Source organism: Schistocerca cancellata, chromosome 6 (genome assembly GCF_023864275.1).
Source record: "Schistocerca cancellata isolate TAMUIC-IGC-003103 chromosome 6, iqSchCanc2.1, whole genome shotgun sequence".
Classification (NCBI taxonomy): Eukaryota; Metazoa; Arthropoda; class Insecta; order Orthoptera; family Acrididae; genus Schistocerca; species Schistocerca cancellata.
Window position 1 is genome coordinate 263404947 of NC_064631.1, and position 14532 is coordinate 263419478.

General features: G+C 40.2%; 1 protein-coding gene across 1 annotated transcript in view; it reads left to right on the forward strand.

Moving 5' to 3' along the window:
• Positions 1-4824: 4824 nt before the first annotated feature.
• LOC126088275 (uncharacterized) overlaps positions 4825-14532 on the forward strand; it is a 181069-nt gene continuing 171361 nt past the window's right edge. The window contains exon 1 of the mRNA XM_049906404.1: positions 4825-4965. Within this exon, the coding sequence (XP_049762361.1) occupies positions 4825-4965 (141 nt within the window). The remainder of the gene's footprint in view (positions 4966-14532) is intronic.

The following is a 14532-nucleotide window of genomic DNA, read 5'->3' on the forward strand; positions in this document are numbered from 1 at the left end:
TCTATCTCAGCCTCAGAGCAGGAATGAACAATTAGCTCAAGGAAACCTGTACTGTTCAGTGCAATGTGACATGAAAAATATATTGTCTATTTGCTAACATGTTCCAAGTTGAGATAAGACGAAATTTATTATCAGGGGAAGAAGTGTTGACCTGACAACTGATAACAGCATGAGACAAAATAGCCTTTATGAAGGAACTTACTCCCGGAAAGCCAATGGTTGTGTATTTCTTTACTACCGATATACAAATCGAAATAAATTGTCATAAAGTATAAAAAATAAAACACACACACACACACACACACACACACACACACACACACACAGCTTTTGGGTATATCTGTAGCTTGCTAACACCAAATAGTTTTATTAAGGCAATTAATAATGCTGTATTGAATGATGGTGTGGTCTCCATATTTATCATCAATTTTGTCTTTACTCACAAGATAACACATCTTACCAGGGCACACTTCAACACATATGGTGGTGCCCTTAATTACCATGTGTGGACCCACATCAGCTATTCCACCTCTTCCACCTCATACTGTATCATCTACCAGGATTTTGAGGTCACCTGAGTGATCGAGAAGACCTGCTGTGCTATTAGAGTTGGATTTTACCAGATAGCTACTTTGATTGCTACTGTTAATTACATACAGTCGCTTAGTTGTGAATTCCTGGACTTTTCTAGTTAAACTGTCTTTCCCTGTTTGAAGAGATTTTGGGATTGCAAATAGTCATTGTAAACTTCACTCCATGATATTTCAACCAGGCACCTGCCAGTCATCTTCAGATGAACTGATGAAGATGTCACCGCTCCTCCTTTTGTAGCATACTGAGAGTATTGCTGGACATGCGTCAGAGTCACAATGACAGAAGGACCATATTGCCCGGTGGCAGTGCCCTCACTGGTAGAAATCCGAAGATCACTTTTTTTCATCATTGCCACTCGCTGCAGTCATCAGAGTATTCTGATGCTTTCGCCCTGAGCAAATCTTTGGAGATGACAAGATTCCATGCATTATCCAGCTGGTAGTCGCTGTTATGGTTCATTAGATTTTCCAAAATGCATATTTCTATGCAATCTTTTATAATGGAGTCCCAAAAATATGTTGCTGTGGCCAAAATTAATATTTTGTCTTAGTCAGTTGGATGTCCATTGGAGATACAATGTTCCGCAATTGCAGATTTGCTGGGTTGCAAATGGCAAGTGTAAATGTTCAATGCAGCATTCTTCCACTGTGCATGTTATTTGCCCTATACAGGCCATTCCAAACTGACAAGGTATTTTGTAAATTCCCATCTTCCACAATAACAAACTATCCTTCCATGAGTAGACGATAAGGTGTTGCATGTTCACACCACATCAACGTAATGTGGAGGTTGGTGGCTTGCCCATTCATGGAGCAGGATAGGTGATGATGTTCAGACAACACAGTAGAGAACTAATGCAGGCACATGAGTTTTGAGAACATGTCACCTGGTGAGATGAATGATATTTTTTGTTACACCAGGTCAATGGTCATGTCTGGATATTCCATCATCAAACAGCTGTTCAAAAATACACAAAGCCACAGATGTAGGCTAGTGGGGTAGAGTATTATGCTATGACAACATTCAAGTGGGACTTATGGTAGTAACTGAAGGCATCATGACAGCTGTGGACTGGTGAAAATTATTGCAGGTGACCTGCATTCCTTCTTGCTTCCAGTCTTCCCTGATGACAACTTCCAGCAGGATAAGTGTGCATGTCACAAAGCCAGAATCATGCTATAGAGGTTTGAGAAGCATGATAAGTGAACTCATATTGATGTCTTGGTTGCTAAATTCATCTGACCTCTTCCTGGTCTAACACATTGGTCGCCAGTTCTACACACTCAAACCACTGGCCCCTAATTTATGGGAATTGCATGCACTGTGCACTGATGTCTGGTGCCACATACTTCTGGATTTCTACCATGGACTTATCGAATCCATGCCACACAGAATTACAGCTTAATGCATTCCATAGGAGAATCAGCTTGATACTAAGCAGGTCATCATAATATTTTGCTTCATCAGTATACCTTAAGTACTAATAAGTCTTTTCCAGATGTATTTGTGTGGAATGTAGCTTTATATGGAAGAGAAACTTGTATGTTATATAATGTGGTGTTACAGAATAATGCTGAAGCTTAGAAGTAGCCACTGCTATGCACAATACAGTGGTTTGTGGAGTACACATGTAGATGTAGGAAGACTGAGTGCCTAATAAAGAAGTAAAGTACTGAATGTGTGAGAAAAGTCTTTTATTGCACGACTTGACAAAAAGAATGGTTATGATGAGGTTTGCGCAGGATAGACTAGGATGGAAATATCCATCAAAGCAGTATTCAATCTGAAGACTATTTGATTTGGTTTCATTAATGCAGGGACACAAAAACAACAATGGTCTCAGCCTGCTGTTGCCTGCACCAAACCTGAGTTTACTGTGCTGTTTTGCTACCTCTGGTTCTGGTACAGCCAACCAGTAACCTTAAAAAGCAGTAGGTTACCCTTTGCTAGTTACTTATTAGACATGAGTTATTCAGGCCACAATGACCCATCTTTTGCCTCCCCCCCTCCCCGCCCCTCCCCCTCCTCCTGAGCTTCACATTGGAAGATTGGATGTGGTGTGGTTTCATTCTCTTCACTACACAGTCTACACTTAGGAGCTTCTTCCTCTATACCACTGTGAGTAGGTGTTTCTTAAAGTGCCCATGGCCATTCATGAGCCCTACCATGAGTTTAATCTGCCTCCTATTCAAGTTCAGGGTTACAAAACTTCTCTTCAACATCCAGAGTGGTAGCTGGCAGATTATCCTGTTGCTGCACGTTGGTCATTGTGGACCACCTTGTTACTGATCTCCACTCAGGGTGGGCATAGGCTTTCGATGTTGATCATGTTAGGGGCTACAGTTTGAATACTGCTATTCTCTGTGCTGTATTCCACAGCCCAAGCCAGGCAGTCAGTCTGGATGTGGTTTCCAATCATTGGCCACAGCACTTGGTCCCTGTCAACTACTACCATCCTGCTGACATCAGCGAGCTGCCTATGCTCACCTCTGCCCTGGAGGTCCTGCTGACAGCAAGTCACTGAGCTTCTGTAACTCACTACATCATCCTGGGGCAAATGGTCTCCATTCCAGCAGTGAACACATCTCTGTACCTAACATGAATAAAAGCATAATTCATTCCAGGACATCTTACAAGTGGCCTGCCACTCAATTCCAGTCACAAAATGACTCTCAATCCATGTTCAGATGTAGAATGCAGTGCTTCATCCTGAACTTCATACACTCATAGAGAGGGCACTCTGGTTATGTAGCCAGCTCCAGTTTGTGGTTTCAACAGTATGAGTTTGGTGAGTGGGCTATGACAATAGTGGATAAAATTGCGGTGCATAGAAATTTCCGTGTATGGTTTAAGAAATCAGAACGACCTGCTGACTTGCCATGTTTTAACGTGGGCGAGCCATTTTTCATAACACAAGCGGGCACGTGGTACACTTTGTACACATGAAAAGAAAAGCTTTCCTTATGTTACCAAAGTAAGTCATATATGATCAGAATCACAGTTTAATCTTAGTTTATTTAAACAAGGAGAAAATAAACTTACATAATATGAGCTAAACTACTTTTTATTAAACAGTAACGAAATAAATTTTTGCTATAACTCTCTGTTGCCAAGGACAGGTGTTAAAGAGACAGTAATGATGCATTAGAAGCATTAAGCAGTGCAGTTGCATCAGATCTCATCCAGAAGCTTATTCAATCACTAATTATCTCTTATTCAACTGCCTCAATGTGGGATTATGTTGCTAGTTCATAACTGGAGTCATTTTTTTGAACTGATCATAATTTTTTTCTCAATAAGCTTGCTTTGTATTTTATATTACTGCTGCTCCCTTGGACGTATGAAAACACAATTTGTCGCTGTGTTACCTGAAGCAATACTGAGGGAATAGGTGTAGGTTTGCAGTTGTAAAACCAAAATGGAACTGTACAAAATCATTTTATTTTTGGTTGGCATACTTTATACACAGGCGCACCCACTTGAGGGTTAAAGGGCATTGTATAGAGTACTGTTTACAGCCAGTGAGGGGTCAACATTGTCATTTGACAGGTCACAAATTGCCCTGTAAGCATGCAGTACAAACTATGTGTGGGAGTTGCTGACATTATGGACATGAGGCTCATCAGTGTTCAGAGTCTCTATGGGCTATGTTCCATCATAAGAATTAATGTCTTTTCCTTATACCTCTGTCCAGGTGTTCATGGCTGTGGTATCATGTATCGATACCACAACACGATGTATCAAGGTTGGTAATGGACAGTAAGTTTCTGTTAGATACCAATAGCAGTCACGTGGAATCTGGTGGACCCAATGGAACACACCCCCTGAGCCATGCCTCCAGTAGTTCCGGATTATGATAGCCTCTGCTGCGGTGATATAGGATGGCCAGCAGCAGCTGCTCAACCTGATAACACTCAAATATACTTCTCCATGTGACGATGCTAAGCAGGCGTCAACTAGTCTTGGTTCCAACACCTTAATTTGTGCTCAGTACTGTGAGACTCTTTCTCACTGACACTGATGAGCTGGACTCTGTTTCTTGCTGCATCTGCTCCTATCCAGCTTTCCAATGACAACAGTTGCCACCCCACTCCATAGCTTCACTGTTGTGTATGAAGTCATACACAACAGTCATCGTTGTTATTGCTTTGTTGTTGTGTGGTGTACTTAAAGTATATTGCATTTTTTAAATAGAAGTTGCACAAATGCAAAAAAAAAAAAAAACAGGCAATGGTGACACAGGAAGCAGATGTAAATTCGGTGAAACAGATGGCCAAAATATTGGAGAAGAATGATGCATTACGAGGGCAGGTAGACACTTTAATGGCAGATGATGAGCATAGACTGAGTGAACTAGCTGAGATGGTGGAGGCAAATGCTTTGATCTACATCTACATCTACACTCTACAAACCACCATGAAGTGCATGGCAGAGGGTATGTCCCATTGTACCAGTTATTAGGGTTTCTTCCCATTCCATTCAGATGTGGAAAGAATAACATTCAATTCCTCTGTGCATGTTGTACGTATTCTGATCTCATCTTCATGATTCCTATGTGAGCAATATGTAAGGAGTTCAAGTATATTCCTAGAGTCATCATTTTAAGTCGGTCCTTGAAACTCTGTTAGTAGATTTTCTTGGTATAGTTTATGTCTATCTTCAAGAGTCTGCCAGTTCAGTTTCTTCAACATGTCTGTGAAGCTCTCCCATGGGTCAAAAGACCTCTTACTATTTGTGGTGCCCTTCTCTGTACACATTCGATATCCCATTTTAGTCCACTTTGGTAAAGCTCTCACAAACTTTTGCAGTATTCTAGAATGGGCTGCACAAGTGATTTGTAGGCTGATTGCACTTCCCCAGTCTTCTACCAAAAAATTTAGGCCTACCACTTGCTTAAGCCACAACACTGCCTATGTGATCATTCCAATTTATATCCCTACAAAGTGTTACACCAAGGTATTCATATGAGTTGGCTGATTCTAACTGTGACTCCTTGAAATTATAGTTATAGGACACTATGTTTCTTCATTTTGTGAAATGCATAATTTTACATTTCTAAACATTTAAAGTAAGAGGCCAATCTTGAAACCACTTTGAAATCTTGTCAAGATCTGACTCAATATTTATGCAGCTTTTTTCAGATTTTACGTCATTACACATAATTGCATCACCTGCAAAAAGTCTGAGGTTGCTATTAATATTGTCTGCACATCATTAATCGACAACATGAATAGCAAGGATTCCAACACACATCCTTGGGGCACACCTGAAATTACTTCTACACTCCTGGAAATTGAAATAAGAACACCGTGAATTCATTGTCCCAGGAAGGGGAAACTTTATTGACACATTCCTGGGGTCAGATACATCATATGATCACACTGACAGAACCACAGGCACATAGACACAGGCAACAGAGCATGCACAATGTCGGCACTAGTACAGTGTATATCCATCTTTCGCAGCAATGCAGGCTGCTATTCTCCCATGGAGACGATCGTAGAGATGCTGGATGTAGTCCTGTGGAACGGCTTGCCATGCCATTTCCACCTGGCGCCTCAGATGGACCAGCGTTCGTGCTGGACGTGCAGACCACGTGAGACGATGCTTCATCCAGTCCCAAACATGCTCAATGGGGGACAGATCCGGAGATCTTGCTGGCCAGGGTAGTTGACTTACACCTTCTAGAGCACGTTGGGTGGCACGGGATACATGCGGACGTGCATTGTCCTGTTGGAACAGCAAGTTCCCTTGCCGGTCTAGGAATGGTAGAACGATGGGTTCGATGACGGTTTGGATGTACCGTGCACTATTCAGTGTCCCCTCGACGATCACCAGTGGTGTACGGCCAGTGTAGGAGATCGCTCCCCACACCATGATGCCGGGTGTTGGCCCTGTGTGCCTCGGTCGTATGCAGTCCTGATTGTGGCGCTCACCTGCACGGCGCCAAACACGCATACGACCATCATTGGCACCAAGGCAGAAGCGACTCTCATCGCTGAAGACGACACGTCTCCATTCGTCCCTCCATTCACGCCTGTCGTGACACCACTGGAGGCGGGCTGTACAATGTTGGGGCGTGAGCGGAAGACGGCCTAACGGTGTGCGGGACCATAGCCCAGCTTCATGGAGACGGTTGCGAATGGTCCTCGCCGATACCCCAGGAGCAACAGTGTCCCTAATTTGCTGGGAAGTGGCGGTGCGGTCCCCTACGGCACTGCGTAGGATCCTACGGTCTTGGCGTGCATCCGTGCGTCGCTGCAGTCCGGTCCCAGGTCGACGGGCACGTGCACCTTCCGCCGACCACTGGCGACAACATCGATGTACTGTGGAGACCTCACGCCCCACGTGTTGAGCAATTCGGCGGTACGTCCACCCGGCCTCCCGCATGCCCACTATACGCCCTCGCTCAAAGTCCATCAACTGCACATATGGTTCACGTCCACGCTGTCGCGGCATGCTACCAGTGTTAAAGACTGCGATGGAGGTCCGTATGCCACGGCAAACTGGCTGACACTGACGGCGGCGGTGCACAAATGCTGCGCAGCTAGCGCCATTCGACGGCCAACACCGCGGTTCCTGGTGTGTCCGCTGTGCCGTGCATGTGATCATTGCTTGTACAGCCCTCTCGCAGTGTCCGGAGCAAGTATGGTGGGTCTGACACACCGGTGTCAATGTGTTCTTTTTTCCATTTCCAGGAGTGTATATCAGACGATGACTCTCCATCCAAAATAACATGTTGTGTCCTCCCTACCAAAAAGTTCTCAATCCAGTCACATATTTCACATGATTTCCTATACAATTGTACTTTTGACAGTAAATGATAGTGTGGTACTGAGTCAAATACTTTTCGGAAGTCAAAAAATACTGTGTCTACCTGACTGCCTTGATCCAAAGCTTTGAGTATGTCATGCGAGAAAAGCGTGAGGTGGCTTTCACATGGTCAATGTTTTCAGAAGCCATGCTGGTTGTCATGGAGGAGGTCATTCTGTTCAAGATACCTTGTTATGTTTGAGCTCAGAATATGTTCTAAGATTCTACAACAAATCGATGTCAAGGATATCGGACGGTAGTTTCTTGGATCACTTCTACTGCCCTTCTTGTAGACAGGTATGACATGTGCTTTTTTCAGCAACTCAGCATGGATTTTTGTTTGTGGGATATACGATATAGTTAGAAGAGGGGCTAACTCATCCACAAATTCAGTACAGAATCTGATAGGAATTTCAGGGGGTCTGGAGCTTTGTTCAGTGTTACTGATTTCAGCTGTTTCTCAACACTGCTGTCATTAATACTTATTTCACTCACCTTTCCAGTGGTATGAGGATAAAATTGGGGCACTTCTCCTGGGTTTTCCTTTGTAGAGAAATACTTGAAACTGGAGCTAAGCATTTCAGTTTAAGCTTTGCTACCCTCAATTTCAGTTCCTGTCTCATTTGCTAGGCAGTGGACACTAACTTTGGTGTTACTAATAGCCTTTAAATATTACTAGAATTTCTTTGGATTTTGTGAAAGATCATTTGACAATATTCTGCTTCAAAAGCCATTACAGGCTTCACATGTGTCTCTCTTGACAGCCAAAAACATTTCATTCAGCAACACTCTATCTATAGCCCTATGCTTAATTACATACCTATTATACAGTAATCTCTGTTTCTTTAGATGTTTCTTAATAGTGACTGTATACCACGGAGGTCCCTCCTATTGTGAACTGTTCTACTGGGTACATATCTATCTAGTGAATATGTGATCATTCCAATTTATATCCCTACAAAGTACTACACCCTGGTATTTGTATGAGTTGGCTGATTCTAACTGTGACTCATTGATATTATAGTCATTGGATACTATGTTTCTTCATTTCATGAAGTGCACAATTTTACATTTCTAAACATTTAAAGCAAGTTGCCAAGCTTGAAACTACTTTGAGTTAGTTAGTTAGTTAGTTGGTTGCGTGTTCCATTGATCAGTCACATGGTACAGTAGCCATTATGATGTGGAATGTGTCAAGTGCACAAGAAATGCACATATGATTTAAAGATTAGTATTTCTAGTATTTACCTCATTCCCTTAAATGGCACAAAATGCATATACTATATTTATAGATTTATTTATTCCTATTCAAGAATGCATCTATGGTATAGAAGGAGTTGTCAAGGAGATATGATTTCAATTTATTTTTGAAGCTATTACTGCTGTGTGTCAGACACCTTATTTCATCTGGTAATTTGTTGAACATTTTTATAGCAGCATATTTTACCCCTTTCTGTACCAAAGATAGGTTGAGCAAAGGATAGTGTAAGTCTTTCTTTTTTCTGTTATTATAATCATGAATATCACTGTTGTTTTTAAACTGGTCCATGTTGTTGAGAACAAATTTCATTTGTGAGTAGATCTATTGTGAGGTTGTTGTAAGAATTCCCAATCTTTTAAAAAGATGCCTACAAGATGTGCAACTATGAACCCAACACATTATTCTAACCACTTTGTTTTGAGCAGTGAATACTTTTTGTCTAAATGTTGAGTTACCCCAAAATATTATTCTGTATGACATCAGAGAGTGAAAATATGCAAAATATGGTAGCTTAATAATTTATATATCCTCAGAATTGGCAATTATTCTGATCGCAAAAGTTGCTGAACCTAGTCACTTTAGGAGATCCAAAATATGAATTTTCCAATTAAGAGTCTCATCTATATGTACACCCAAAAACTTAGTATGCTCTACCCTGTCTACTGACTTCCGTTGATGTGTTATAATTATTGAAGAAACTGTACTTTTTGCAGCAGAAAATTGGATGTACTGTGTTTTTTCAAAGTTTAGAGCAAGCCCATTTGCAGAAACCAAATTAATGACTTTTCCAAAGACCTTATTTGTATCATTTTCAATTTGACTTTCTTTTACTGGATTAATAATGATGCTTGTATCATCAGCAAACAGTGTCAGTTCAGCTTCCTGTTTCAGATAGGAAAGGAGGTCATTCACATATATCAAGAACAGAAGGGGGCCCATGATTGAACATTGTGGAACACATAATGTAATTTCACCCTAGTTAGATGAAGTGGCAAACTTATTTAAATCACTTGACTCATATAAAGAAACTTTTTGCTTCCTGTTCTGTAGGTATGACTTAAACCACTCATATGCTATTCCATTTATACCATAGAATTTTAATTTCTGTAACATAATGTCATGGTTCACACAGTCAAATGCTTTGGACAAATCACAGAAAATTCCTATTGGTGACATCTTACTATTTAAAGACTCTATCATGTGGACAGTGAAATTGTATATTGCTGTCTCAGTGGAACAGCAGTTTTGAAATCCGAACTGTGAAATACTAAGTATCCCATTACTGTTGAGGTGGCTAACCACTCTTGAGTACATTACTTTCTCGAAGATTTTTGAGAATGCTGTAAGCAAGGATACTGGCCAATAATTATTGACATCTGTGGTGTTCCCCTTTTTGTAGAGAGGCCTGACAATGGCATATTTTAACCTGTCTGGGAAAATACCTTGAGTTAGTGATGCATTACATATGTGACTCAGAACATCAGCTGTAATTGCTCCATGTTATTTTAATCTTATTAGAGATGTCATCTACTCCAACAGAACAGCTATTTTTCAGAGATTTAATAATTTTACTTATTTCACAAGAGGTTGTTAAGTAAAACTTAATCTGACTAATTTTTTTCAAAACAGACTCTTCCCTGTACTGCCTAGCTTTTTCTTTTGAACTGTTCTCACCAATTTTTTCTCCTACACTTAAGAAATGATTGCTAAATACGTTAGCTACTTGTGTATTGTTGGTTAGTATGGTCTCATTCTCTTTAACAGTAATACTACCTACCCCAGTGGTTACTTTTCCTGTCTCCCTTCTAACAACATTCCATATTGATTTTATTTTATTGCCGGAGTTGTTAATTTCTTCTCTAACATTCATATTTCTTGATTTCCTAACAACTTTTCTCAGTATGTTACAGTAATTTTTATAGTGTAAAACTACTTCTGGATCTTTACTAGTTCTTGCTGTCTCATACAGTTTTCTTTTTCTTTCTGAAGACACTTTAATACCTGTAGTAATCCAAGGTTTCTTTGAAAAATGTGGTGTTACACTTAGAAATTTTCTTTGGGAAACAATGTTCAAAGAGGGATATAAATTTATCAAGAAATATTTTGCACTTATCATTAGCATTTGGCTCATTATATACATCTCCCCAATTAACATTTCTTAAGCTTTCTCTGAAGTGCTGTATAGATACTGGGTTGAGTGACCTTAAACTTTTACTTAATGGTTTCTGAACTATACACCCTGTTAGGTTTTGTAAGTCAATCAGTTGTGCATCATGGTCTGGCAATCCATTTACCACAGGGAAAGCACGTGCTTGTTTTACATCCTCTTTCTGTACAAATAAATTATCTATTAGTGTGCTACTGTCCTTAGCTATACGTGTAGGGATCTGATAACTGATTCTAAGTTATATGTTGTTAATAATACTTCTAGTTCACTTTTCCTGTCAGAATTAGAAAGTTTACATTGAAATCGCCACAGATTAATAACTTCTACTTTTTGTCTGACAGACAGCATAATAGGGAGTCAAACTTTTTTATGAACAGCTCCCAGTTTCCTAATGGGGACCTGTAGACTGTTGCTAATATCAATACTAAATTATCTAGCTGAAGTTCACATGCACAAACCTCGATGTGCTGATCAACATGAAATTTGCTTACTTCTACATTTTTGCATTTATACCCTTGTTTTATGAAAATGGCAACTTCTTCTTTATCCATCCTAGATCTACAAGTGTAAGATGCTAAATTATACCCACTTATACAGTTACATGGTGTTCAGACAGACAGATTATATCAATCTCATTCTTATTTTTGAGATCATCTAAACACACTGATAGTGCATGTACTTTATTTTTTATTCCTTCTGATATTTTGATGAAGTATGTTGATATTGCCCTTAGCTTTACCCCAATTAACTGTACGTGAAGTTTCTTTTATTCTATTTATCTTGATTGTCATCTGTCTGGACTTTGGCTTTAACCTAAAAAACCTGTCTGCCTGGACACATTAACTACAGGGACCACCCCTTGTGCGACTGTGGACCCCCTTACAGTTTCTGCCAATAGAGAAACTAACTTACTTTTCCCCATCCTATTCAGGTGCAGGCCATGTGTAGTGTATCCCCACCTACCAATAGCATTTGCTGGAACAACACTTATATGTGAGATTTTGCCGGTGCCTGGAGCATCCTGTTCAGCTCAATGTTAACATGCCTTACAGCAGTGTTTACCCAGGGCTGATCATGGCGCTGAAAGACTTCCACAAACCCCACATTCTTGTGCTCAGTTTCTGCTCCTATGTTATCCAGGTCACTCCTAATACTGTAACTTGGATTCATAGCCAGGCTGTTTCCTGCCCCCTCCCCCCACCTGCCTCCAAGTATTATTACCTCATCTTCCTTCTCAAAGTCCCTGCATAGCTGACCTACGTTTTCTGTCAACTGGCTAAGGCTAGCACTTGGTTTCACAAAACTTGTGACCTGGTACCCTGCACTTAATTTCTCCTGAAGTTGCTGGCCCACACTCCTCCCATGACTGCTGCCTATAAGCAGAATTCTTCTTTTCCTATTCTGGTTTGATCCTGACCTGTCTTTTTTTCTTTAAGATAATATTCTGCTTCAACCTACTTTCAACTACATCTGGATGAGGCCCTTCCTCCACTTCAGATAGCAAGCCAAACTGATTTACTAATTGAATTTCTGGAGTTTTTTTCAACTGTTTCCCTTTTTCGCCCTTTGCTTGCTATCTTTTCCCAGTTACCAGTCTCTTTCTCCTCCCTTAACCTACGTAATTCCAAGTTCGCATTTTCTAATTCAGCCTTAAGGGCACAGATTTTTGCCTCCTGTTCCGCGATATTTCTGTCCTTTCTACATAACCTACACTGCCATGGAAGAGCCTCATTTTCTACCCTTGTTTCCTCGCCACTACATTCGCCCCAATGAAACCATAACTTACAGTCTACACAGAACACCCCCTCTTTCAAAATTCTATGGCAACCATCACATTTGTCACACATCTTGTCAAGATCTGACTCAATATCTATGCAGCTTCTTTCAGAGTTTACTTCATTACACATAATTGCATCATCTCAAAAAATTCTAAGGTTGTTATTAATACTGTGTGCAAGGTCATTAATGTATAACGTGAACACCAAGGGTCCCGATACACTTCCCTGGGGTACACCTGAAGTTACTTCTACATCTGATGATGACCCTTCATCCAAGATAACTTGCTGCATCTTCCCTACCAAAAAATCCTCAATTCAATCACAAATTTCACTTGATATCCCATATGACTGTACTTTTGACAATAGATGTTGATGTGGTACTGATTCAAATGCTATTCGGAAATCAAGAAAACTGCATCTACCTGACTGCCTTGATCCAATTGTGAGTTGGGATTCACATGATCGATGTTTTCAGAATCCATGCTAATTGGCATGGAGGAGGTCATTCTGTTCCATATACCTCATTATGTTTGAGTTCAGAATATGTTCTAAAATTCTACAACAAAATTATGTCAGAGATTTTGGACGGTAGTTTTACGGATCAGTTCTACTACCCTTCTTGTAGACAGGTTGACCTGTGCTCTTTTCCTAGAACTGGGCACAGTTTTTTATTTGAGGGATCTATGATAGAGTGTAGTTAGAAAAGGGGCTAACTCAGCTGCAATTCAGATAGCATTTGATAGAAATTCTAATTAGCTGCATATTCAGTACAGAATTTGATAGAAATTCCATTGGACCCTGGAGCTTTGTGCACATTTTGTGATTTCAGCTGTTTTTCAACACCACTGACACTAATACTTATTTCACTCACCTTTTTCGTGGTGTAAGGATGAAATTGGTGCAATTCTCTGGGGTTTTCCTTTGTAGAGGAACACTTGAAAATGGAGTTAAGCATTTCAGATTGTTCTTTGCTATCCTCAATTTCAGTTCCTCCCAACATTTGCTAGGAACTAGATACTAACTTAGGATGCTGCTAAAAGCCTTTACACATGACTAGAATGTATTTGGGTTTTGTGAAAGATCATTTGACAATATTCTGCTATGGTAGTTGCTGAAGGCCTCATGCATTAGTCTCTTGCAAGCCAAATGTTTTTCATTCTTCATCTCTCTGTCTACAGCCCTACGCTTTGCTTTACACCTGTTATGCAGTAGTCTCTGCTTCTTTAGAAGTTTCTTTTCAGTGACTGTATATCATGGAGGTGTCCCCCCCCCCCCCTCCCCCTTGTTATGGACTGTTCTTCTGAGTACATCTCTATCCGGTGCATGGTCAATTATGCTTTTGAACTTGAGCCGCAGTTCCTCTACATTATCCTGCCCTATGTTGAAAGTTTCAAATTCCTCATTGAGATAAGACAATACAGATTTTTTATCGAGTTTACTGAACACTTATATATATCTTTCTGCTTGTTTTAGTTGTCCTTTATACTTTGGTAATCACTGATGCCACGACCCCCTAATGGTCTCTGATACCAGTTTTGATGTGGATATCCTCTAAGAGATCAGGTTTATTTGTTGCCATTACATACAATGCACGAGGGGGTACTGTAATAAAACTGGTTATGGTGAGATAAATATAGTAACCGATCTTGTATCATATGAAATGACTGATACCATATGGAAAACATAAAACCAAATATCCATCGCTACATAAGTATCTGAAAATGTATAAATGTCAACTTTTATAAACACTTAATATAACTGCAATGATGATTATGGAATTCTCAAAACAGATGAACAATTATTTGTATTTTATGCATGAAATGTATGTCCCAAAGTTGATTTGCAGAAATATATCGATATACGATAGTGATTTCTTTGCTGCATGTTGTTAAAAGTAAATCTTTGTCTTTTATTCAGTC